The following is a 24,675-nucleotide window of genomic DNA, read 5'->3' on the forward strand; positions in this document are numbered from 1 at the left end:
CAGCCAGATGGCTGGAGCCGCTGCCTGGAATCCCAGGGGGAATCAGATTGGAGGTCCCCTCCCCTCCAGTTTTCAAGCAAAAGGCTCACTGTGACTTCACAAGGTCGCCTTGAGAGTGGACCATGAGGCAATGTGTGATCTTCAACCACCTGTTTCGACTCCCCTGTGTGGGTTTATGCAGAAACGTTTGCCGTGGCCTTAATTCTCATGGAGAGATCACGGCCTGGTGAGATAGGGCAGCTGAAGATCCCCCAAACCTCCCAGACGCTCCACATAAGCTGCTGCTGCTGCTGCTGTTGCATTGATACACAATGTTTGATATTGTGATGTCATTATTGCATTTTAATAAGGGATGCAGCCATGTTGTCACTGTATTTGGATACAGTAGTGATACTGCAGAGCTAAGCAGCACTCCTATGTGAGGATAACACTCTAAGCGTCCCACGCGGTGGTCATCCACCCAAGGAACCAGACTCAGGCCCTAACGGTTTGACTCAGTGGATAGAGCGTCGGCCTGTGGACTGAAGGGTCCCAGGTTCGATTCTGGTCTAGGGCACATGCCTAGGTTGCCGGGCGTGCAGGAGGCAGCGATCAGTGATTCTCTCTCATTGTTGATATTTCTATCTCTCTCTCCCTTCCTCTCTGAAATCACTAAAAATATAAATATATATTTAAAAAAAAAGAACCAGGCTTAGGTGGTAACTCCTTTCATATACAGTGAACAGGTTCAGAGATGATTGGCTTCCCAGCTGCTAGTGCAGTGTCCTAAGATAATAGCTGTGTGCTTCTGGGCCAGTGAATGGCGTCTATAAGCTTCCGGTTGCTCATCTATCAAATGGGAATGATTGCCGCGACCTTGACCTGGGAAAGGGTAGAGCAGAGTCATGGACAGGGCAGACGCTCAATAGGTGTCACCTTTTAAAAATGTTTTATTTTTAGCTTTTCTGGTTATTCTCGAGCCCAAAGAAAAGGCAGGCTCAGAACTGAATAAGTCCAAGCGCTTGAGAAACCACATTAGATTCCTATTTAGGCAGCAATTTATTTCTTTTCTTGGGGGAAGAAAAATTATACACTTGCTTCTAAAATATGAAGAGGGTGGTTATGATTCACGCACACATGATTCAGAGAGGAAGCGGGAGCTAGCACACAGCTCAGCTAAGCTCACCTAATAATACTCCGTTCTTGGAACTGACGCTGGTCGGAGCTGGGGCTGGGTACCCAGCATTGGAGCAAAGACCCCCGAGGGCAGGTCGGCTGCTGTGTGGACCCGGTGCTGGGGCCCCAGCAGGAGAGGCGGCTGTCCCCTGCAGCCCACCTGCCCAGGGTGGGTGCTTCCGGGCCATCCGCAGCTCTTCTTCCCTCCACCCACTTGGTTTCCAAGTTTGATTGATTTCTGGAAGTGGTGCCTGGAGCCAGGCTTCCTCCTCTCTGCCAGGGGTTCTTGCAGTAGCTCCTAACCGTGTCCCAGCCCGTAACATCTCCCCTCTCCAGCACACCTGTTCTCTGTCCTTACGGAAGAGGCTTCTTCAAGCACCAGTCACCCACGCGTGCAGCTGAGAAGAAAGGCCATGGACTTGGGCAGTTGACGTTTTTTCACCACGAGACCCTCAGCCACCTGGCCTTGCTGAGCTGGCTTTGACTTACATTTCTTTTATGAGGATTAAGTGCTATGCACCAGCTAACACAGGTCCTGGAACACAGTAGGTCATCCGTACGTGTTGTTTGCTCTCCAGTGGCTCTTCGTTGCTGGAAGAATCAGACCTCAATGCATTATCACGTTCTGGGCCTTCCACATCTGTCCTCCTTGCACATCTGTCCGCCACCTTCGACCATCTGTGCACAGCCCGCTGCCTCCCCGCCTCCTGCCCCAGTGTTCTGTCTGACTTTGAACGTTGCCCTCAGAGTTCCTAACACTGATGCTTGGATGGATACTGTTCCATGGTCTTTCCATCCCACGTCCCTTTTGATTGGGTACCTGGACGTTTCAAGACAATCAAGGTCTTCTGGGACCCTGTCACCCCCATGAAATCGAAGCAACTGATGCCACAGCCTAGACTACTGTATCTGATTCGAGGGACATCCATCAGAAACTGTGTGTGCTCACACTGTGTTAGATCCTCTCACGGAGGCTGTGGATCTGAGCCAGGTGTGGTCGCCGACCTTAAGGGGTTCACACCCTAATGGGAGATGAGGATCCACACCTCAGTCTGTGCCACGGAGAACGAGAGAGGCACCCAGACTGGGTGGGGAAGGGTGGAATAAGGAGGAGAGCACACCTGGCTTGGAGGTCATGGCAAAGACCTCAAGAAAGACATGATAGGAGAGACTATCGCTGGAGAATAGGTGCCCCTTCAGCGGGGACGCCTGGAGCCACCTGCCAGCCCCATCTGCAAGCTCCCCGGCTGGGTATGGAGACGCCCACTGAGTTCTGCTTGAAGTCCTGACCCCCTGAATTGGGAGCAACAAGATCCTCATTGCTTTCCTCCTGGAGTCTCAGGGTGGAATGTCATGCATCACTGTTTCGTTATCACTACTGAGGCTCATGCTGAATAGGACCCCCCCGCCCCGCCCCCGTGTTCTGAGCCTTAGACCTGGTGTGTGCCGAGTGGTGTGTGCCGAGTGGTGTGTGCCGAGTGACTCACAGCAGGGAGACACTGCCAGGGATTTGCCGCCTGCATAACCCTTCCTCCAGAAACGCTGCCGTGGCTGGAATGTGACGCTTTTCGGTGGTTTCAGTTATAGAAGGTGAGCGCGTGCTGGAGGCCGCTGGGAACATCGTGCCTGCAGGCAACAATACTGAGCTGTGCAGGGAACACTGGGTCAGAGGAGGTTTCCCGTGTTCAATGTTCTTACCACAAAGAAGAAGAAAAGTACAAAATAAGTCCACGAAGTACCAGGAGGAAAACAAAGCGTGGGCACAGAGGGAGTATCGACCTATGAACCGGAAGGTCACAGTTTGATTCCCGGCAGGGCACATGCCCGTGTTGTGGGCTCCATCCCCAGTGGGGGGCGTGCAGGAGGCAGCCGATTCGTGATTCTCTCTCATCATTGATGCTTCTGTCTCTCCTTCTCCCTTCCTCTCTGAAAGCAATAAAAACATTTAAAAAAGGAAGTGCACAGACGCCAGACCAGAGCAGCCCCGAGTGCCGTGCGCAGAGCTGGCAGCCAGTGTCCAGTCGGGCAGCAGTGGAGGTGCTGGCGAGGGAGAGGGAGCCGTAGGTGGGCCTGCTGCGGAGGCGGCCCTTGGGAGCAGAGGGACAAGAGTCAGTCCGGTGGCGGCTCAGTGGCTCCCGCTGTCATTCACACCTGGACGCTGGAGAGTAATCGGCTTCCCGGGGGCGTGTCCTCTTCATTACCTCTTTGCACTAATTAGAGGCTCTGTCCTTCTGTCCCGGCACTTAAGTCCCCGAGGATCTGCAAAGGCAGCTCTGGCTCCCCCTCGGGGCCTGCGGGGAGAGGCAAGAGGTCTGCCGTGGGCCTGAGACCTGGTCCCGTCCTGGCTGTGCTGCCCTGACAGTGTCCTGGGTGTCCTCTCGCCCCTAGGGTGTTTGTTCCCTAACTGGACTGAGGGAGCTGGCCTGGCAGGCTCCGACCAGGGGGTCTCTATGACTGTGTCCTTTGTCGCCGTCACCGCAGGTGGCTACAGGAGGGCCTGTGGGGCATGAGGAAGGGCCCGGCCAGGCGCATCCTGGGGCCCTTTGCTTCGAGCCAGGTGTCCTGCGAGGCCCTTTGCTCACGGCCACAGAGCTCCCCAACGCAGCTCCAGGTCCGTAAGAAATGCGGGTGTTTCTCTGCGGGTCGAACCCCTTCAGCGGGACACCTGCCTCCTCGGGGGAAGGTGAGCTAAGGTCGGGATCACTGGCCACAGCGTCCGGCCCAGGACAGGTCCGCTGTGCCTGTCACTCACCAGGATTGTTTGAGGACGGGGTTGTGACACAGTGGAGGGTGGGCCTGAGAGGAGGATGGGAGAACAGAGGCTGCCCAGTCCCTTCATCCCTGGGCTCGCGTGTCCACTGCTAGCACAGAATCGGACATGAATGAGAGATCTTCCCTATCCCCCCCCCCGCTCTCTCTCCCTCCGTCCGTCCGTCCCTCTGACACACACACACACACCAGGGCCAGACACTAAAAGGCACTCAGTAACCATGTGTAATGCGCTACCTGGTACGTGAGCAGCGTGGGTGTCCGTGGTGCCCGCGCTTACCCAGGTCGAGCGGCCTGAGTTCCCGGAATGGGGAGGCCTCCTGTGAGGACCCAGAAGTGATGGGCGAGTTCGCTCTCACAGCTTCAGGTCCAAGTGTATCCCCCGGAGCTGAGGTTTCCTGCCTGTGAGTCCATTTGTCACCAGGCTCTCGAGGAAGGAGATGCCGTCGGTTGTTATCTCTTTAGGAAGATGCTGCCTTCGATGGAGCGGCTGGCGTCCTTGCCCGTCCCAGGCCCCGCTGCTGTGTCAGCCGGTGAGAAAGCGCGTTTCTCTCTTTTTGCTGAAGGCTGGGAAATGGATGTGCACACGCCCCCGGGGCCACTGTTTGGCTGAGAGCCCGGGCTGCTAAACAGATGGGCTCCTTTCAAGCCCGCGGCTGTCACTGACGGGGAAGAAGGCAATGAGTGCCGTGTGCCTCCTGTGGGCTCGCTCATGATTTTCAAGGTTCTGCCACGGCGGCTCCTGCCTCAGGTGGGCCTTGCTGAGGAGGCAACCGAGGCTCAGAGGGTTCCCATCAGGGAGGGCAGAGAGGCGTTCTCTACTAGACACGCGTAGGAGGAATCGTCACATCAAAGGCTCTGAGAAGTCCTGCAGTCCTGGCAGCTGCGGATCCCAGTTCCCCCCCCCGTTCTGGTGCACGTGGGAACTTTCGACACGACACCAGCTAATACCTCATATACACGCGTGTCCAGGCTCGTCATGTCACACAGTGCTCCATCCTGTGATTCAGGAGGACTCTTCTTTTGGGCCCCAGACATTTTGTGAGTTTTTGCAATTTCCACGTGGCTCGCAGAGCACACTGCGCCGTGCAGTCCCATTGGAGGTGTCGACATCCTGGGTGGTTTAGTTTCTGCCGTCACCAAACTTGAGACAGTCAACCACAGATAGTCTGCCCGTGTTTCCCCTTCATCAGAGACGGTTCCTCATACACCCCAGGTCCGGAGCCCGGCCCCGGGGACGGGGCGTGTAAGGGTCCGGGATTGGGAGTTGTCTGAGGTAAGGAGGTTCCCGCCCCGAAGTGCGGAGTGAGCCTGGGAAGCCCAAGGGAACAAAAGGGTCACGCGGCCTTGGAGGGTAGTGAGCGCCCTGTCTGGGACGGGGTTCCGCCAGGCTGAGCAACAACGTGCTGAGGAGGTGAAGGGGATTCCTCTGGTAGCTTCTTCCACGTCGGGGGTTCTGCCGGAGAGTAGGCGGCTGACCTACTTTGCCTGACTCATTTCTCCTTCTCCTCCTCCTCTCATTCTTCCCTTCCTCCCACTCCCATCCGAAGGCAGTGGGTAGAGGGTGAGCCTGGGATAAAGTACGGGAAACACTGGGCCCTTAGCCTATGGCAGTGGTCGGCAAACTGCGGCTCGCGAGCCACATGCGGCTCTTTGGCCCCTTCAGTGTGGCTCTTCCACCAAATACCGGCTCTTCCACAAAATACCGACTTCTGCACATGGGCCACGAAGTTTCAGTTGCACTGTACATGCGCGCCCACACGTGATATTTTGTGGAAGAGCCACACTGAAGGGGCCAAAGAGCCGCATGTGGCTCGCGAGCTGCGGTTTGCCAACCACTGGCCTATGGGAATGACTGGGCTTCTGGTCTACCACCCAGTCCCGGTCCCTGGAACGGCCTCCACTCCCCCGATATTCCAGAATGGAGAGTGGGCAGCCTGCCAGTCCACACAGGGTCCAGGTGCGTGGCACTGATTTGCCTTATGTCAGCAGCATCATTCCCCAAATCAAGCTGTCACTCCCCACCCCAGGGCTGGGTCTGCAGGCAGATGCACAGAGCCCTCCCTCTGGGGTCCCTGAACGGGCTGATTTCTATGAACACCATGGCTCCCCTTGCCTCACACCGTGAGCTGCTGTTCCAGGTCACCCGAGGCCTGGAGGGGCGGGAAGGAGGTAGTAAGATGCGACATGTAAGGTGAGCAGATTTAATGTGAAATCATCCAGAGGAGGACTGCTATTTTTAGCAGCATCCTTCTGGCTAGAAGTGAACCCGCATACCCTTGAAAACCCAGTCGGGGCCTCCTCCCTCCTCGGGGCCTTTCCTCTGTGCGGACCCGAGGAGACCCCAGCCTGGGAGGGGGAGGGCCACGCCTTGACCCCTCTGGGCCCGGCAGGTGCTGCCCGGTGGCATCTTCCCATGTTGCAGCAGCTCCCTTGACGTCACGCAGTCCTGGAGAGCCAGCTGCAGAACCTGGTCTCCCTCTGGGTCTGAGTCTGGGAGCCGAGGGAGAGGCGCAGCCGGGTTCATGTGCAGGAGAGAGCCCCCTCCCGGCCAAGGCTATGGAGGCACTGGAGGCCAGGGTGTACCTCCTTAGGCTGTGAGCACCGATGCCGGGCCCAGAGGGGCAGGACGCCTTCCTGCCAGGCACATCAGGGCTGCGATTGGCAGGGGTGGCAGTGCCAGGCTCTCTGAGGCCGGAAGACCCCGGCGGGTGGGGTCTTCAGAGCAGAAGGTTCCAGGGACGTGAGCTCCGAGGCCACTCCTGGAGGTGCCCTGTACGAGGTGCAGACGATCTGTAGAGTTTAAACCAGGGGTGGGGAACGTCTGGCTCTAGGGCCGAATAAGGCCGGCGAAACCATTTGGTCTGGCCCTGCCAAGGCATGAGGGGTGAGTTAGTGACATGTTTGACCCAGTACTGCAGGCTAATCTTTAAGCGGATAGTTTGTATGGCCTGTGAATGGTGTTATAAATATCCACATGGCCCTGGCAGGAAGAGTTTCCCCTCCCCTGGTAAACCAAGAAAGGAACCCCAGGAGGGGTGGGGGCGGGCAGCCCGGAAGTCAGAGCAAAGACAATAAAACAGCACAGCCCGTGTGTGACATCCTTTGCTTTGCTTTCACTGGGCTGTCGGCTGTGTGAGGAGCATCATTAAAGCATGCGTGGTGTCGGAGACCGCATGGTTTTGATTGAGGTGAAATTCACATTCTATCACATTTGATGGTGCGATTGTGACATTTAGCACATTCGCCATGTTGTGCCGCCACCAGCTCTGTCTAGTGCCAAACATTTCGTCTCTCCGAAGGATGCCCCGGGCTGTTAGCTGTCACTCACGGGGACCTCTCCCCACGGGCCCTGGAAGCCACAAGTGCCTGTCTTTTTTTTTTTAAGTATATATATTACTAATTTCAGAGAGGAAGGGAGAGGGAAAGACAGAAACATCAATGATGAGAGAGAATCATGGATCGGCTGCCTCCTGCATGCCCCACATTGGGTCAAGCCCGCAACCCAGACATGTGCCCTGACCGGGAATCGAACCGTGACCTCCTGGTTCAGAGGTCGATGCTCAACCACTGAGCCACACCAGCCGGGCCCACAAGCGCTTATCTGTAGGGATTTACCTGGTCTGGATATTTCATAAGAATGGACTCCCACCCACAACGCATGTCCTTTGTTTCTGGCTACTTCCGTGTAGCATCATGTTTTCCAGATTCATCCGTGTTGTGGGATGGATTTTGCACACGGACCTTCCGGCCAGAGTTCTGGGAAACGTGTCATCAGTCATAGAGCCGGGCCGTGTGGGGTCATGGCTGCCTGTGGAATCCGAGTGCACGCACTGCGCATTCAGCCCCAGGGCAGCTCAGGACGGGCTGGGGAGGTGGCTCACTCACCACTCTGCTCTGCAACAAGCGGACTGCGCACCGGCTCGGGCACAGGTTAGCTGGGGCCTGGGACCCATTAGCCAAGGAACCTCTGTTTTGCATGTTTAGTTTGTTTCCTTGGACCCCTACTTATGCCACTGAAGGAGCCATATGGGTCCCAGGGATGAGAGAGGGGCATGCGTGCCGTTTGCAGCAGCAGCAGCAGCAGGTGCTGCCTGGGGACGGAGTGAGGGGTGAGGCAGCACCCTTGTTTCAGGCGAGGAGGCATGCTCTGCTAGTGCGTCTGCTCCTGCGGCTGGAAGCTGAGGCTCGGGGAGTAAGTTCCCTGTTCGCAGGCGATACTGCTCCTGCGCACAGCATAGCACAGCGTGGCCCTAAAATGCAGGCCTGGGGCTGCGTGAGTGTCTAGAGCAGTGATGGCGAACCTATGACACGCGTGTCAGAGGTGACATGCAAACTCATTTTTTTGGTTGGTTTTTCTTTGTTAAATGGCATTTAAATATATAAAATAAATATCAAAAATATAAATCTTTTGTTTTACTATGGTTGCAAATATCAAAAAATTTCTATATGTGACACGGCACCAGAGTTAAGTTAGGGTTTTTCAAAACGCTGACACGCCGAGCTCTAAAGGTTCGCCATCACTGGTCTAGAGAGCACTCCCGCCTGGAGAGTCACACCAAGTGCCCGCACGTGAAGGGCTCTGAGAAGTCCTGCAGGAGCGAGAAATGACATTTATTTAAATGAGATGGTTACATTCCAAACCTTATTTGAATGCGTGACATTCAGTATGAGAGGTGTTTCTCATCTATCATCTATCTATATACTCTGTCTATTCATCTGTCATCTATCTGTTTAACTATCTATCATCTCTCTCTCTATCCATCCATCTACCTACCATCTGTCTATCCATTTATCATCTATTCACATTTCTATCTGTCATCTATCTATCAATCAATCATTTATTGTGTGATTCCCAAACTTACATGCCAAGAGGTTCTCTGGGGGAGAGACACCTGTTAAAGAACCTGTTCACCCAGCCAGCATGGCTCAGTGGTGGAGCGTCAACCTCTGAACCAGGAGGTCATAGGCAGGAGGCAGTCATTCAATGATTCTCTCTCATCATTGATATTTCTATCTCTTTCCCTCTCCCTTCCTCTCTGAAATCATTAAAAAATATATTTATTTAAAAAAAGGACTTGTTCAGAATGCAATCTGGGAAGCCATTTCCGATTCCCTCCCAGGGGACTGGAGGGGGGAAAAGAGGGGAGAGACGCTGGTGTGGGGGGAGGGGGTGGACCAGCACTCAGCACCTGTCCCCTGCTTGTGCCAGGACTGTGTTGAGCTCATCGCACCCCCACCCACTAGGTCCATTGTACCTGGAAGCTGGGAAGGTGTTAAGGGGCTTGCCCAAGGTCACAAGGCGGAAGGTGGCAGGATTCAAACGCACATCTGTCCAAAGCAGGGTCCTGGCCCCAGAAGGCTCAGAAAACTCGCACGTGAGTGGACAGTAGGGCCGCTTGGCTCTGGGACTTCACAGAGAAGGTGAGGGAGGTGGACAGGCTGACTGGGAGTGTTGGTGGCAACCTTGAGTTTCACAAGGACTGGGCACAGGCAGCAAACACAGGATGTATTCAGTGCCTGCTTTAAAATGCAGCCCCTCCCTGCTCCCCTCCAACTGTTGGCTTCATTCACACTCTAGTGTGAATTACTCTAATTAGCTAATGTCTTCACACATAGCAAAGTGCTGCTTAGGCTTCTGGCCTAGACAGCTCCCTGAAGCAGGCCTGGAGGTACAAGTTGGGAGGAGAAGCTAGCGTTGGGTGGAAGGGGCTCCTGGGCCGGGGCCAGAGGAGGAGAGAACAGTTTGCAGAGACAGTTGCAAAGACAGGAAAGGCAAACATTTATTTAAATGAGATGGTTACATTCCAAACCTTATTTGAATGCGTGACATTCAGTATGAGAGGTGTTTCTCATCTATCATCTATCTATATACTCTGTCTATTCATCTGTCATCTATCTGTTTAACTATCATCTCTCTATCCATCCATCTACCTACCAACTGTCTATCCATTTATCATCTATTCACATTTCTATCTATCATCTATCAATCAATCATTTATCCATCCATCATCTATTTATCTCTTTATCTATCTATCTATCTATCTATCTATTCATCTATAGTCTACCTGTCTATCTATCCATCCTTCGTTGTCCTTGACCACAGAGTACAGGGCCTGAGCCTCCTGGGTGTGAGTGCTGGGAGTTGGGGGCTGGGAGGCTAGAGGGAGGGACAGAGAAACAGACCCTGTGAGGCCTGGCCCAGCTCAGGTGGGGCCCCTCAGAAAGCCTGGTTGTGCTCTCCCCTCTCCCCTCCCCCAGCCATCTCCCTGCTGTCTGCGCAGCTGTCTGTGTGACCTGTCCCCACTCCCATTCCAGAGTGTCACTCAGCACTGTGCCTGCTTCTACGTGCCCGGCTCCGTGGCTGTTGTTTACCTGGTGCTTGCACTTCCCAGTGCTCGGCCTGCGAGGGTGTGGGCCTGCGGGGCGGTCTCCATCGCCCGCTCCCACTCACAGGTGGGGAGCGCGTGGCCCCCCTCGTGGTCCTGTGACAGGCTTCCTGCCAAGTCCCCTGTGGTCCTTACCGTCCTCTAACAATTATGTGTTGTCGTGTTTCCCTTTCTCCAACTCCTGTCTTGCTCATTCATGGCTCCCCGATTCATTCATGTCTCCCTACTGCCCAGTGTGGCTGCTGACAGGGACCGGCCTCCAGTTAATATTAGTATTTGCTGAGTGACCGAAGCCAGTGGTCTCATTATGCCCACGGAGCTCTCTGGGCAGTCTTTGCTGAGACAGTCGTAGAGGGAAGAGTGTTTTTAAAAATTGAAAAGCATGAACTCATGATTAATTCATGCCCCCAACTAGGTTGTTCATTGTCATTTCACAAAGATTAAGGTTTGAAGGTTTCTTCTTCAGGTTTGCTGTACGTTACACTTGCAGGGACCACCGATCCTAGGCCCTGCCAGGCCCTGTGAGGTCCTGTCCCTCTGGGGCCCTCCTGTAACTGGACGATCAATGGGTCCGCCTGCCTGTCACTACTTGAGCCAATTCAGCAGAGACAGGGTTGAATCATACATGAGCGTTTATTCCAGTCCTGCCGGCAGCGTGGGAGAGCAGCAGGCCATCCACAGAAATCTGCTCTGAGCCCCCATAAGCCAGCTGCTTATATTGCATAGAAGGATGAAGATTACCTGGGAAGTAGGCAAAGGGTGTGCCAAATGGGCAGTTAACAGGTCTGCAGATTTGCAAAGGCCTGAGGGTGTGCAAAGGCTGGGGATCTTCAAAGGGCTGGCGGCTCTGGTTTCTGCAACAAGGTTGTTCATCTTTCCATGATCACAGGCAGCTCCCGATGGGGAGGGGGGGCCGCACTTCCAGGTGAGCTCCCAGGTCCCGCGTGCAACTCCCGGCCAGGTTAGGATGCGCCTTCTTTACTCAGAACAAAACAATCCCGGTTAACAGAGCATGATTATATTTTTTTACAATTCTAGCTGGCCCCCACCATTCTATTTCTGCCTCTGTCACTCCTTCTGAGCCGTGCATCCCCAGGTCCCCAGCACGGCCCTGGCTCCCCCTCTCCCCCTCCTCGCTGGCCGAGGACCCAGTGCGGTCCCTGCAGTTGCGGATCGGCCACGTCATTTACTAGCCGTGTGGCCATGAGCATCCACTTCCTCCCACAGAAGCACGGACATGTTTACAACCCTCTGTGAGGCTGGGTTTTGAAAATGAAGTGAAATAAAATGATGAGGTACCAGTCTGATAGCTGTCCCAAAGGGTTGTCCCCTCCCGCAGGCCTCCCTGTCCCCTTCACACAGGTCAGCCCTCCCCTCCTGAACCTGTCCTTTCTCTAGGACTCAGCTCGGTCACGTGTGGGGCTCTGTCTGGGGGGCCAGGCGTCGGCTGCCCCAGGGACACGGCAGCCGAGGTGCTTGGAGCCTGCCCTCCTGGCGGTGACTGGGGGAGGGAGACAGAAATTAAGCCATAATCCCAGGGGGTGGCTTACGGTCCAGAAATAATAAAGAGGGTGATGTGCTGGAAAGGAACTGAGGGAGGTGAGAGGCTTGCTGTGGAAATGACCTTGAGCCGAGACCAGGAGGGACAGTGAGGACCAGCTCTGGGGCATCTATGGAGAGAGCTGCGGAGGCACCCGGGAGACCCGGGCCCCAGGCCCATGCAGGCCCCGGGGTGAGGAGCAGTGAGGAGCCCGCAGCCGCTTCCCCTGAAACAGCTCAGGGTGCATGCTTTCCTCTGGGCTCCCGGCCCCAGACAGGCTGCTGCAGGTCCTGGTCCCGCCTCCCTCTCTGCCCCACTTGGCTTCCCATTCTGGGGGAGAAGCTGGCAGCGCCAGCTCAGAGACCGTGTGGGTGGTCCCGTGGGACCACAGACGCAGGCTGAGTCACGTGGCACTTGGGGAGTTAATGACAGATGCATGTGAGCGAGATCACCAGAAAGTGCCTTGGCCCTGGCACCAGCAGATAGCGCGTGGCTGATGCCAGCCTGACTCACTGGGTGGCGACCTGGCAGCTTCCTCTCACCTCCTCTCTTGTTTAGGCCTGGGCTCGGCTCCGGGAGGATAAATAGAGCCTTCCTGCCCGCGGCCCAGCAGCTCCCGCGGCCCCTGCGGGATCCCGGGGGCAGGCGTGATGGATGGCGCCGCCTTCACCCGCCTTCCCTCCGCACACAGAGGACAGAGGAGCCGGCTGGTGTGGAACTGAGGGCCGCGTGGTTATTTCAGTGTCACAGCCCGAACGGGGCCAGGCCCAGAGCTGGGCCGGCTTTGCATTTGCTGGGATAGAGGAGTAACAGTCACTCCTGCCCGCGGGCCTTGCTCTGCTTTGTTTCTGCTCATCCTTCCTCTGCTCATCCCACGGGTGTGATGCAGGCGCCGTGGCCTGCTTTTGTCCAACTCAGAGGCTGCCCTCCTTTCGGGACCCGGCCTCCTACCCTGCTTCCAGGATGCCATGTGGTCAGGGCTGTTGGGGGTACACTCATTGGGGGGCCTGTGCAGGGGGCTGCGGCAGCACCCGTGAGGAAGGGCTTCCTGCGGAAGCTGCCTTCTACCTGTGAGCCTGGGGACGCCTCCGTGGGGAGCTGACAGGTGGGCCGTCCAGGTGGGTGTGTTAGCTCCACGCCCTCTTCCTAAAGTGAGTGCTGATGCGTTTGAGGATCGACACACTGGTTTTCATTTCATCTTTTGAAGGCCACACACTTTGAAGGCTGATGTTCTAAGACAGTGGTTCTCAACCTTGGCTGCACAGTAGAATCACCTGGGAATCTTTTTAAAATCCTGATTTCTGGGCCTCATCCTCCAGAAATTCTGTTTCTTTGTTATGGGGTGGGGCCACAACATTAGTAACAAAGAAACAGAATTTCCGGAGGATGAGGCCCAGAAATCAGGATTTTAAGAAGATTCCCAGGTGATTCTAATGTGCAGCCACTGTTGAGAACCACTGGTCTAAGAGAAAAACGACATTTTAAACTTTAAAAGAAAACATGCTTGTCAGAGAACTGGATGCCAAGCAGTATCTCAGGAAGGGTTGGGATCATGGTATTTCTCCAAAATAGTCCTTAATATTTTTAACAACTTTCCTCCCAGGCAACGGAAAATGTTCTAAAACATGTTAGGAAGCGTGAATAACGGATTGAACAGTTTAGAAATATTGCAAGGAAAAGCACCCATAATTCTTCAGTGCTAATGGACGTGGAGTCCAGGCCTCCAGAACCCTAGGACGCCACAATGAGGAAGTAAAGCCTGATGCGTTGGGTCCCGCTTTAGAATTAGGGTGTCTGGGCCCCAGTCCTGGCCCTCCCAGGGTAAGCTGTGTGGCAGCAAGTAGCTCACTCCATCTCGCCGTCTCTCCCTAGAAAAGGAGTGGGAGTGATGACGTCCAGCGGGCCCGCCGAGGCCCGTTCGTGGGCCACGCTCACCCACCCGCATGGGCGCTGCTGGGTTTCCTGTTCTGGAAGCTCGGGCTCAGTGTGGCGGACGGGACCTCACGCTGTACATTTCTCTCTTGCCTTTCAGGTAATGAACCAAGAAGATCATGTCTGAAGTACAAGGAACGGTAGAGTTTTCTGTGGAGCTCCATAAGTTCTATAACGTGGATCTGTTCCACAGAGGGTGAGTGTTTCTCTGCCTGGAGTGTGTGTGTGGGGGGCGTTTCTTTCTCCTGGCGGGGTTGGGGGGTGGAGGTAGGGAGGACAGATTCCAGGACATTCTGGATTGATGAAGAAATCATTTTCATCATTTTCCCTGCCAAGTGGGAAGCCCAAGCCTTTAGTGTCCTTAAAGATAAACCGTATACTGAAAGACTGGACAATGCTACTTTCTCCCACCCCCTCTCTCCGTAGTCGATCTGTCCATGGAAGCTGCCAGTCCGTGTTAAAGGAAAGTGAACTCACTGGAAATGAAGCGTGTGCAGTTCTGATAAAAAGGTGTTTGTGGGCTCAATGCTGATAGGGTGTCTTTCCAAACCACGAGTCGTAAAACCTGGACCCAGCTCTCTCAAAAGTAGAGAATTTACACCATCCTCCTTAAAGACATAATGAAAATATAGTTGCTCTCAGTGTTTGAGGGGGTACTCTGAATTTGGCATTTTCCGTGCAAGATCTCAATACATCTTCATCGTAGACTTATACCTCTTAAGGTCATTGCACATAATAGCAAGGATGCAGCGTGGTTAGGGGCAGCATCTAAACACAGACCCGTCTGTGTCCTCGCCTTCATTCCTTCCCCATGACACAGGCCAGGAAACGTTCGTTTACAGAAACCGAACGTGTGAGGTGCGCACATTAACAGCAGAACAGTAGCACCTGTCGGCTTGTTGCTGTGTAACAAATGACTCTAAACCTGGCGGCTAAGATACTAGCTTTGGGTTGAGATCGGGATCCCAAGCGTAGGCGAATCGAGTTGCCTAGGGCGTAGCAGGACGTTCTGGTGACTTGTCCAAAACACCAGGAGACCTCGGTGCCATCGGCAAAGGAGGTCGAAAGGAGAGGACAGAAATAGAATGTACTCAGCAAGCCTGGGTGCTGTTCTTCCAGATCTATGCGGACTGGGGAGGCATCTCGTGTAGCCAGGCTCAGCCCTGGAATCTAGCATCGAATTAGGCTCAATGAAAGCCAGAATCACACACAACATATTCATAACTCATTTATGCCTGTTTGTGGCACGGTGAGCCGTTGTTGCTGGTGTTGTTAGCTGAATGGGAACTAAGATCTGTCCTTGAAAATGAATTCGCATTTCATGTTCTATCTTAACTCCGACGAGGCTCTCCGTGGAACCGATTTCCCTTCTGAGTGAAGTTTTCCAGCCGAGGTTCAGATCCGTCTTCTGTCTACAGCGTCACTGAGAGGATTGTCCGCTCAGCGGCGTTCGATGTTTTTGTGGATAAACTGGGCCCTGTCCACAGAGCACTGTGCAAAGGCCCTCCGGTCGGTGCGATCAGATCTGATGCGAAAGGTCAGATGCTCAGAAACGTGAGGATCGAACCCTCGTTGAAGCAACGCCCCTGCCTTTCCCACCAGAGGGAAGAGGGTTGAGTTTAGGTCAGGTGATTCCCGGAAGAAGCTGCCATCCGTGTGTATGCCCCGACGTTTGCCATCGCTGGCGGGACAGCCAGCTCCCTGTGAAATTCGCTAAGCAGCCCTGACCAGCCTTAATAGACTCTGAAATACGATTACCTTGGCTCGCCAGAGATCAATTAATTGATTCGTCTGCTGTCAGAAATGATCTTTTTATTCTTCCACTTCTTTTAGTGAAGTCTGCTGGTCCTTGTGCCCTCCCCACTTGGGAGAGGGAGTGGGGATTAGACGTGGTTGAGGGCCACGCCGGGTGGTCAGCTTGCAGAGGGGGAGGATGGGGAGGTCAGCGAGCAGGTGGACTAAAGGCCAGCAGTGCCAGGGCCTTGACGGGGACCTGTTTGCAAAGACAGTGCCCCCCCTCCCCCCATGGATAGCCAGTGGGTAGCACTTTCACACCGGAAGCCATTGGTCTAACGCTCGATTTCAGTCACATGACTTCCCACTGGTGCAAACCAAGCCGTTCTCTCTATTTTTGCTGAAATCAGTGTGACAGGACTGTTACCACCTGCCTTTCCATCCGGCACGAGGGGTAGAGGTCGGCTCAGTGATTTCTAAGAGGCATTCTTTCTCTCTGATTCCATAATTCTTATTTTCATAAATACATGCTCTTCCCTCCCCCTGGCACAGCATTCCCATCCTGCCTCTGGCCAGCGAGCAGGGGTGGGTCACCCCGGTGCCTCTGGAGATGGCACTCGGGATGATATTCTAGCGAATCCACTTCCTGTTCACAGTGACCCTGTCCCTGTGGAGTCTGGGACTCCGTGAGCCCACGCTGCCTTAGGCCTTTGATCCTCGATTGAGTCCCGGCTGTGGGTGACTCAGCAGGTCTGCAAGGACAGGAGCCTGCAGGGGCTGACTCTATTCCTGCAGAGAGTAAATGCTGAGCCCAGAGCCACTCACAGGCCCGATTACCTCATGGCTGAGTCAATGCAGAGCGAATGCCCGGGTGGTGTGGGCCCCTCCAGCTCACACTCCCAGTGGCCCTCCCTCGGGCCTCCTGAGGACACTGATGGCCTGCATGGGGCAGCCCGTAGATCTGTCCCCAAGGGACAGAGATCTTGGTTCGGGTTCCATTTCTCTGTCACTGGCCAGGTGCCCGGGGCAAGTGACTCACCTCAGGTCTCAGCTTCTTCACTTGCTATGCAGGGGCTTTCTTAGAAGTCACATGGTCGCTCAGTAGTTGAGCGTCGACCTATGAACCAGGAGGTCATGGTTCGATTCTCGGTCAGGGCACATGCCCAGGTTACAGGCTCGATCCCCAGTGAGGGGCATGTGGGAGGCAGCCAATCAATGATTCTCATCATTGATGCTTCTATCTCTCTCTTCCTCTCTGAAATAAATTTTAAAAATATTTTTAAAAAGAAGTCCTGGGGTAAATTGGGGTCCAGGATTTGCACTGCTGCCCAGGTGCCCTGAGCCTGCGACAGCCTGTCTGTCCTCCGACCACCTCTAGGACTCTGGGCTAAACAGCCTGGCTGGCTGTTCCTTCCTGGATTTAGCAGGTGCTTTCACTCAGCACCACTAACCCGGACCTCATGGACACATGCTCCTGCTCCTGGCCTCCTGGGGAGTTCTGCTTTCTGCTTTTCTTTTATTTCCGAGCTTCATGAGATATGTGACTTTGTGGGAGTGTAAGGTGCACAGCGTGATGATCTGATGGGCATCTGTGTTGTGAAAGGATGATGCTAAGGTTGCTTATCACACCCATTGCCTCACCTGGTCACCACGGGGGTGTCGGTGTGGTGGGCGCGTTTACGGTCTGTTCTCTCCGCTGTGTGACAGCTTTCTCGCTGCAGTTCAGTCCGACAGACTCGTCGTGTGTGGGCCTGTGGAAAGCTCAGGTCCACCGCCGCTGTCCCCGTCCCCGTGGCGCAGCGGGCTGTCGAGCCGTGAGAAGCGGTGTGCGGTAGAGGCGGTGTGAGGTAGAGGCGGTATGAGGTAGAGGCGGTATGAGGTAGAGGCGGTGTGCGGTAGAGGCGGTGTGAGGTAGAGGCGGTGTGAGGTAGAGGCGGTGTGCGGTAGAGGCGGTGTGAGGTAGAGGCGGTGTGCGGTAGAGGCGGTGTGCCGGGTTTATAGCCAGGAAAGAAGGAGCCCAATGCTGTTTTCACGCCCGGTGCTGAGAAAACAGATTGAACACTGAGGATTAGGCATAGGCATGGAGGCCAAGACCGGATTCCTGCCGGCCTCTCGCAGCCCCAGCTGAGATCAGTCTTTAATCTCAAGTGCTTAGAGGCAGCGAGATGGGGAGAGGGAGGGAGAGGAGATGGATGGAGCCCTGGTCCACTGGCTGCGCTGTGTATACTGAACACGAGGCGTATGCAGCTAGAAGCCTGGGCGTGGTTCTGGATATTTAAGGCAGAGTAACCCTGCCTTTGATTAAAATGCATCCCATTCAGCATCTCAGGCTATAACCACCCAGATTGGCAATGCCCCTATATCGACACTCACTTCCTGGTCCCCTGGTTCCATGGGGGTAAATATCGTCCCCGTGCCACTGGCGTCCTGGTTTATGTAATCAGCTCAGCCTCCTCAGGACTTTGGGACTTGCCAGGTAGGCATTCGGCTGCACGTGGCCATCTTACTGTCCAAAAGGCCTCGCCTCTACTCAGTATATCCACTCTGACCGTCTCTCCCCCCTCCCCCCCCCCTTGCAAACCTCTCCGTCACAACCCATCTCGGTTCCTGGCAACTCCATCCGGTTGTCGAGGACAGCATCTTAGGGCGACTCTTGACCTCTCTCGGTCTCACACCTCATATCCGAGTCAGCCGGGAACCCTAGCAAAACCTCCGCCTATGACGTGCCTCACCTGCTAACGCCTGGTGTGAGCACCACCGCGCCCGCCTGGATTTGCACAGGACCTTCCCTCTCCGATCCCCCGACGCTGCCCGAGCCCACCCTGGTCCCCTCACACCACAGAAGCCAAACGGCGCTCCGAGTCCTCTCCAGTGTCTCCTGGTGGGACCAGAGTTGAGGCTTCATTTGCTGAGTGTTCAGGTGAGTCACGGCTGCCGGCTGTCCTAGGTTTGACACCTGGAGGGGACTCGGAGCCCCACACTGCAGCAGAGGGGCACACGTGCCCAGCCTCCCTCGGCACCAGGACTGGTCACTGCGGCCAAGAAGTTCGAGTTGGGCAGGTCCTACTCAAGCTCACTGTGGACTAACACCCTCGTCCAATCATGTGGCCTCCGGAAGCACTGTGGGAACCCCCTCCGTTCTTGGTGAGGTTGTCAGCGGTTTGGGGGAGGGGCCCAGGTGTGGGTCTTGGAAAGGAAGTTGCCTGGCCGGATTCAAGGTCAGCTTATAAGAACTGGTGACCTTTATTCTTACTCGATGTTGCCATTGGTATTGTTAATAATGACAAAGTACCTGGAAGTAACAATAAGATAACTTATCCACCTATTGGTAGGAGGTGTTTTCTCATCACTTAATATCAATACATATTCAATAATTAAGTTGTATCCCAATGTATTGGTGCAGCGTATTGGACGATGAGCCCAAAGTAGCCGTCTTGGGTCCTGGCAGGGGCTGTGCAAACAATCTGGGTGGCCTTGGGGTCTTCCCCGCCCTTTCTGTGTCCACAACGCCTCTCAGCAACACCTGGGTGAGCCAACACGATGATAAAAAGCACAACGCAGCTTTTGGCTTGGTTTTCGTTAATCCTCACTTGAGGATATTCTTCCCATTGCTTTTCAGAGAGAGTGGAAAGAAGAGAGGGAAGGAGGGAGTGGGAGAGAGAGAAACATGGATGTGAGAAAGACACGACTGGTTGCCTCCTGCAGCTGCCCCAACTGGGGGCGGGCAGCGAACACGCAACCCAGGTAGGTGCCCTTGACTGGGAATCTAACCCACGACCCTTTGGTGCCATGTTCAACCACTAAGCCACCGACCAGGGCACAAAAGTAGCTTTAAAAGGACCTGGTGCTTACACGATCTTATGCCCTGCACCGGGGCTTCCACGTGCCATAGCCCATCTGTCCATCATATCCAATCAACGATTGATTTTCCAGGTGAGAAAGCCTGTGCTCAGAGGCTATGATTGTTCCAGGTCACGCGCCTGGCGATCCAGTGTCCTACCCGGGCCTGTGGGGGTGAACACCGCAGCGCGGGTGCCACCGAGTCCTCACGCCCTGCCTTCATCCCTCTGCGTGAAGACCCGGAGCCGGGTTGCTTCCCCAGCCTGTCCTGCGCTGACTGCTGGGCGGGCGGCGGGGTCGGTCTTGCCAATTAGAAATGTTCTCTCTGCCGAGACCCCGGTGGTGGGGCGACGCTGCGCAGCAGATTTTCCGGTCTGAGGTTCCCAATCGCCCGTGTCCCCGCAAGCTGTGCAGAAGCAGGACTAGTCAAGCTAATCAAGCCACGCGCAGGCAAGGAAAGTCAACGTTCCCTCAAATCAAAGGGGACGCGCTGCCACCTGTGGGCATCGCCGGTGCCAGGGGCTTGGGTGGAGTCCCGCTGGGTATCGGCTCTCGGAAGGAGCCTTCCTTTCACCAGCAAACGGAGCTTCCCCGGGCGACAGAGACTGGCAGCCGCACCTTTTCCGAGAGCAGCGTGGCCACCTGGCCACCCACGTGGATCAGAAAGCCCAGCTGGGCTGCCTCGTTGGGCAGGAACCACCAGATAATGCGAACAATGGCAGCTGAGTGAGACACGACAAAATATTGTGTTGTTTGCTAGCAAGGCCAATAATTTAACAAAATGTCGTGCGGTCTTGTCATGGTGGCTGATACTGTCAGAACAGACCTCTCAGTGGATGAGTGTAGAGTGAAAATATAGCGGCCACTTCCTGGGCCTGCCTTTTCTGATTCCTTTTGAACACAAGGCCGCCCTTACTTGTCAGGACGTCCCCGGCTCCCCTACCAGGCCTGAGAGTTTCACCCAGGATCAGCTGCTCTTCCACCGGCAAGCTGGTCACATGGCCAGCTGCAGAGTCCACACCCCTGACCACTGTGCAGTACTGCCTCAGGAGACTCAAAGAAAGAGAATGTTCCCCACCAGGGGGCGCCCCCATATCAGAGAGCAGCAGTCGCCAACTGCTGGCCTGCGGACCACTGGTGGTCTGTGAGGTCCGGAAGGTTGGCGGCCGCTGTCATAGACTGTAGAGAGCCTTAGTGCTGGGTCTGCCATTCTGTCTTGTCAGGTACGGTGTGCTGTAGGCATCTCTGCATCTCGTCCACCCAGACCCTCGTCCCGTCCCAGCTTCCCCGCCTGGGAGGCCGGAGGAAAGATCGGGATCGTGGATGGGGGATGATGTCTAGATCCCACATGTCCTAGGAAATAGTAACGATATTTTATCTCTAATGAAATATGGGGGTTGAGCATCATGCCAGTGGCACTGCCCCGCCTGCCTGTCCGCCTGTCCTGACAGTTCTGTGCGCTGACACAGGAATTGTCACCCGTGGAGAAAGGGGCTCAGCCAAGGAACGCTGTTAGGTTTGCCGACTTGGCTCCCGGACTTCAGAGTCTTGGTTTTGACCTTTTCACAAACACAGTGATGTATATCTGAGGTCCTGGCCAGTGTCCCTGGGTCAGACTGGCTGTTTCATAATAGACTGGATGGGCAAGTGATTACCACTAAATGTCACAGAGCCCTGTTCCCATCAGAGAATAGATTCCTGCTTCTGTTGGCTTTATAAGAACTGCATGTGGATTCCCAGGCGCTCACAAAGGGGCCATGTGGGGGTTGGAAGGCATAACCTGGGGTTTGTTAAGGGAGCCGCTGTTCCTGGGACATGTTCATTCATTCATTCATAAATTCATTCATTCATTCCTCTGGCACTGGGTGAGTGCCAGCCATGCGCCAGCTCCGTGTTAGTTGCTGGAAACAGAGGTGAACAGGGCACGGCTGTCTCCTCCAGCAGCTGTCATGATGGAGATTTCTAGAATCAACTGAGCACGTGTTTATTAGATTTTTTTTCTTTTCTCTCCTTCGTGTGGTGGTAAGAGCTGTAAGGGACACAAAGGAAGGAAAAGGTAGCATTTGTATTCTCTGTGGTTTTGAACGTATTTCTTCCAGCATATTTCTGTAGATGCATCTGAGGTTCCAAATGATGAATCACTCCCTGAAGGAAGGCTCCTTGGCCTCCAGTGTTTTAAGGAGGAAGAATTGAGACGGTGCTTTGGAATTGGTTGGAAAAGGGTTTGGTATCTGTCACCAAATGGGACTCCGGAAGGTGTGGCAACAAGACTCTCTGGAGTGAGTGCCCGGTGCCCTTGGCCACCTCCCTGCTGTGGATAAGTGGTTGCATATCAACCATGGCCTGCCCGCCCGGCGTGGCTCAGTGGTTGAGCGTCGACCTATGAGCCAGGAGGTCACGGTTCAATTCCCGGGCAGGGCACATGTCTGGGTTGTGGGCTCAATCCCCGGTGTGAGTTGTGCAGGAGGCAGCCGATCAGTGCTTCTCTCTCAACATTGATGTTTCTCTCTCTCCCTCTCCCTTCCTCTTGAAATCAATAAAACACAAAATTGGAAAACAACAATGGCCTGATGTTTTGCTGGGTTGGTGCTTCAGATGCTGCTGGCTTTCACGGGGGGTTACGGAGGACCGAACGAGACCGCATCTGCGAGGGCTCCTGAGACAGGCCTGGGCGCAGTGGCGCTTCGTAAGTCTCGAGCGTGGCTGTAACTGCGCCGAGGCCCGTCGGATAGGAGGGGGTGCAGGCTTCTGGCCACGGGCGCCCCCTTTCTGTCCTGAGAAGACGCTGTTGGGAGGTCACGGCTGGTGGCGATGTGGGGTCGGGGGCAGTGGTGGGATCCCTGTCTCTTCCTGTCACGATGCAGCTGTGGACATGCATCGGTCTTTTACTAAAGAAATACTGCACGTGTCGTTCTGCGTTTGTAGAAACGAGGGTTTGACAGGTATTGGCCCCGGAATTCCACCTGCATGTCTCATTCTGTGGGCCCAGTGCTTCAGGGTTTGCGCTGTGGCCACAGGGGCCACTGCTCACTGTCTTGCGAGGGCTGTTACTGCTCCTGTGTGGGCACTGATTTAGGGGCCAATGTTTAAAATGCTGAAGTGGGCCCGGCCACTGTGACTGAGTGGTTGAGCGTTGACCTATGAACCAGGAGGTCACGGTTCGATTCCCAGTCAGAGCACATGCCCGGGTTGCGAGCTCACTCCCCAGTAGGGGGTGTGGAGGAGGTAGCTGATCCATGATTCTCTCTCAAGACCCTTCAGTCCGCAGGCTGATGCTCTGTCCACTGAGCCAAACTGGCTAGGGCCAGACAACATGTTTTTAATTCTCAGGTGAACTCAGCTTCCTGTCTCCAGTTGTCCCGCCCCCTCCCTGTCCCACTGTTCATGCTACGGAGCGAGCCTCCCTGGGGCCGGATGACAACACGTGTCTGGAAACATCCCTGGTTCCCTAGACCCTTAGGATTGAGTCTAGGTGTTTCTAGAAGAAGCCAGCAATAAGGAGTGTGATCTTCTGCTCTTTCTTAGGTATTACCAGGTCCGCGTGGCCTTGAAGGTGTCCTCAAGGATCCCCCACAGACTGAGCGCCTCCGTCGTTGGGCAGACAGGTGAGCAGGGGGTGGAGGGGGCTCGTCCCCACTGGCAGGCCTTCGTGGGTCACTGCGGGCACGGTGTGCCCTCAGGGGTCTGCAGCTCCCCGTCGCTGTTGCCTGTGCTGTGCCCCCTCCCATTCTGTTTCTGCCGGAAGGAGGTCGGTGATCTTGACTGAGAGGAGGGGTGTGAGCCCTGCTTCCCGCTGAGATCTCGGCAGAAGGAGGAGCCTCTGAGATGTGTCCACTGACACGTCTGATGCCAGCATGGGCCCCCTGCACCCCTTCGTGGGCCCCTCTGTGTGTTCAGCCATGGGAGGGCGCTTGGGCAGTCACCCAGGCCTGCGATCATCCAGACTGATGTTCTGCTGCCTGCATGCATTTCTGAGTTAAAAGAAAGAAAAATACAGACGAGTAGACAATGAGGTGTGATGGATTGACAGAGAGCCAGAAAGAATCCAAACACGTGGGGTCCGCTGACGTCTGTGACACTCATTCATGCAGCGGTCTTGTGGGAACATAGGAAACGCTGGCTGTGGTGTCTAGAGAGGCAGAGTCCAGCGTGGCTGTGGTGGCTCAGTGGTTGAGCATCGACCCATGAGCCAGGAGGTCGCCCGTTTGGTTCCCTGTTGGGGCACATGCCCGGGTTGTGGGCTCCATCCCTAGTAGAGGGCGTGCAGAAGGCAGCCAATCGATGTTTCTCTCTCATCAGTGTTTCTGTCTATCCCTGTCCCTTTCTTGCTCAAAAAATCAATAAAAACATATTTTAAAAAGAGAGAAGCAGAATTCAGTGGTGTGAGGGCCCCAGGCTCCGGGCTTTCCAGGTTCTTGCTGTTCCTTCCATGTTGAATGCCTAGCCCTTCCTTCCTCACCTTTCGCCCCTCGAGTCCCCTGGACCAGCAGAAGGGATATACGCAGGTTCTGCAGGGCAGTCCCAGCCCTGTCCAGTGGCTAACTTCTGACTAATTCTGAGCTCCTCCTCACTACCTGCTTGCACCCAGCACCGCCCCTCCCAGGCCACCCACCTCAGTGCCACTGTGGGTCATGGGCACCTGGGCCCACTGGGGAGGATCGCCCTGGGCTCCGGGGAGCACTTTGCCCAAGACAGGAGCTTGTTCCTGTCCCTGCCTGCACCCCCAACTCCCGCTGTGACCCAGTGGTTGTTATACAGGAATATGGGAGCCCAGTGGGCCCAGGTGCCTGGCCTGGCTGAGAGCAGGGGTGCCTCTGCTCTAGGCCTTCATCCCAGGGGCTCTGAGAGCTGAGGGCTGCAACTGCTCCCTCTGCGAGCCCTGCCTGGAGCCTGCTTTTCTCATTGGTCTGCCTGGTCTGCTGTGGCCCCTGCCAAGCTTCAACGTTAATAACTTGTAGGAACAGTTGTTGTCACCTCCAGAGCAGCAGCTGACACCCCATCCCCCAAGTTAAGGCACCATATTTCCATTTCCTTTGGTTTTTCTTTTTCTTTTATATATTTACTGATTGATTGATTTCAGAGAGGAAAGGAGAGGGAGAGAGAGATAGAAACATCAGTGATGAGAGAGAATCATTGATCAGCTGCCTACTGCATGCCCCACACAGGGGATGGAGCCCACAACCCAGGCATGTGACCTGACCGGGAATCGAACCTGGGACCCTTTAGTCAGTCTACAAGCCGATGCTCTGTTGACTGAGCCACACCAGCTAGGGCCAGTTTTTATTTTTGTAGCATTTATGACATCACAAGGAATGA

At 54.9% G+C, this 24,675-nt stretch overlaps 1 protein-coding gene across 3 annotated transcripts in view; it reads left to right on the forward strand.

Moving 5' to 3' along the window:
* Positions 1 to 24,675, forward strand: part of FAM135B (family with sequence similarity 135, member B) — a 96,818-nt gene that overhangs the window by 31,255 nt on the left and 40,888 nt on the right. For all 3 annotated transcript variants that reach the window (XM_005877809.2, XM_014549037.1, XM_005877810.2), the window contains exons 2-3: positions 13,886 to 13,981; positions 22,885 to 22,964. In XM_005877809.2, coding sequence (XP_005877871.1) covers positions 13,905 to 13,981; positions 22,885 to 22,964 — 157 coding nt within the window. In that variant the 5' untranslated portion in view covers positions 13,886 to 13,904. The remainder of the gene's footprint in view (positions 1 to 13,885; positions 13,982 to 22,884; positions 22,965 to 24,675) is intronic.

Source organism: Myotis brandtii, unplaced genomic scaffold, assembly GCF_000412655.1.
Source record: "Myotis brandtii unplaced genomic scaffold, ASM41265v1 scaffold532, whole genome shotgun sequence".
Lineage (NCBI taxonomy): Eukaryota > Metazoa > Chordata > Mammalia > Chiroptera > Vespertilionidae > Myotis > Myotis brandtii.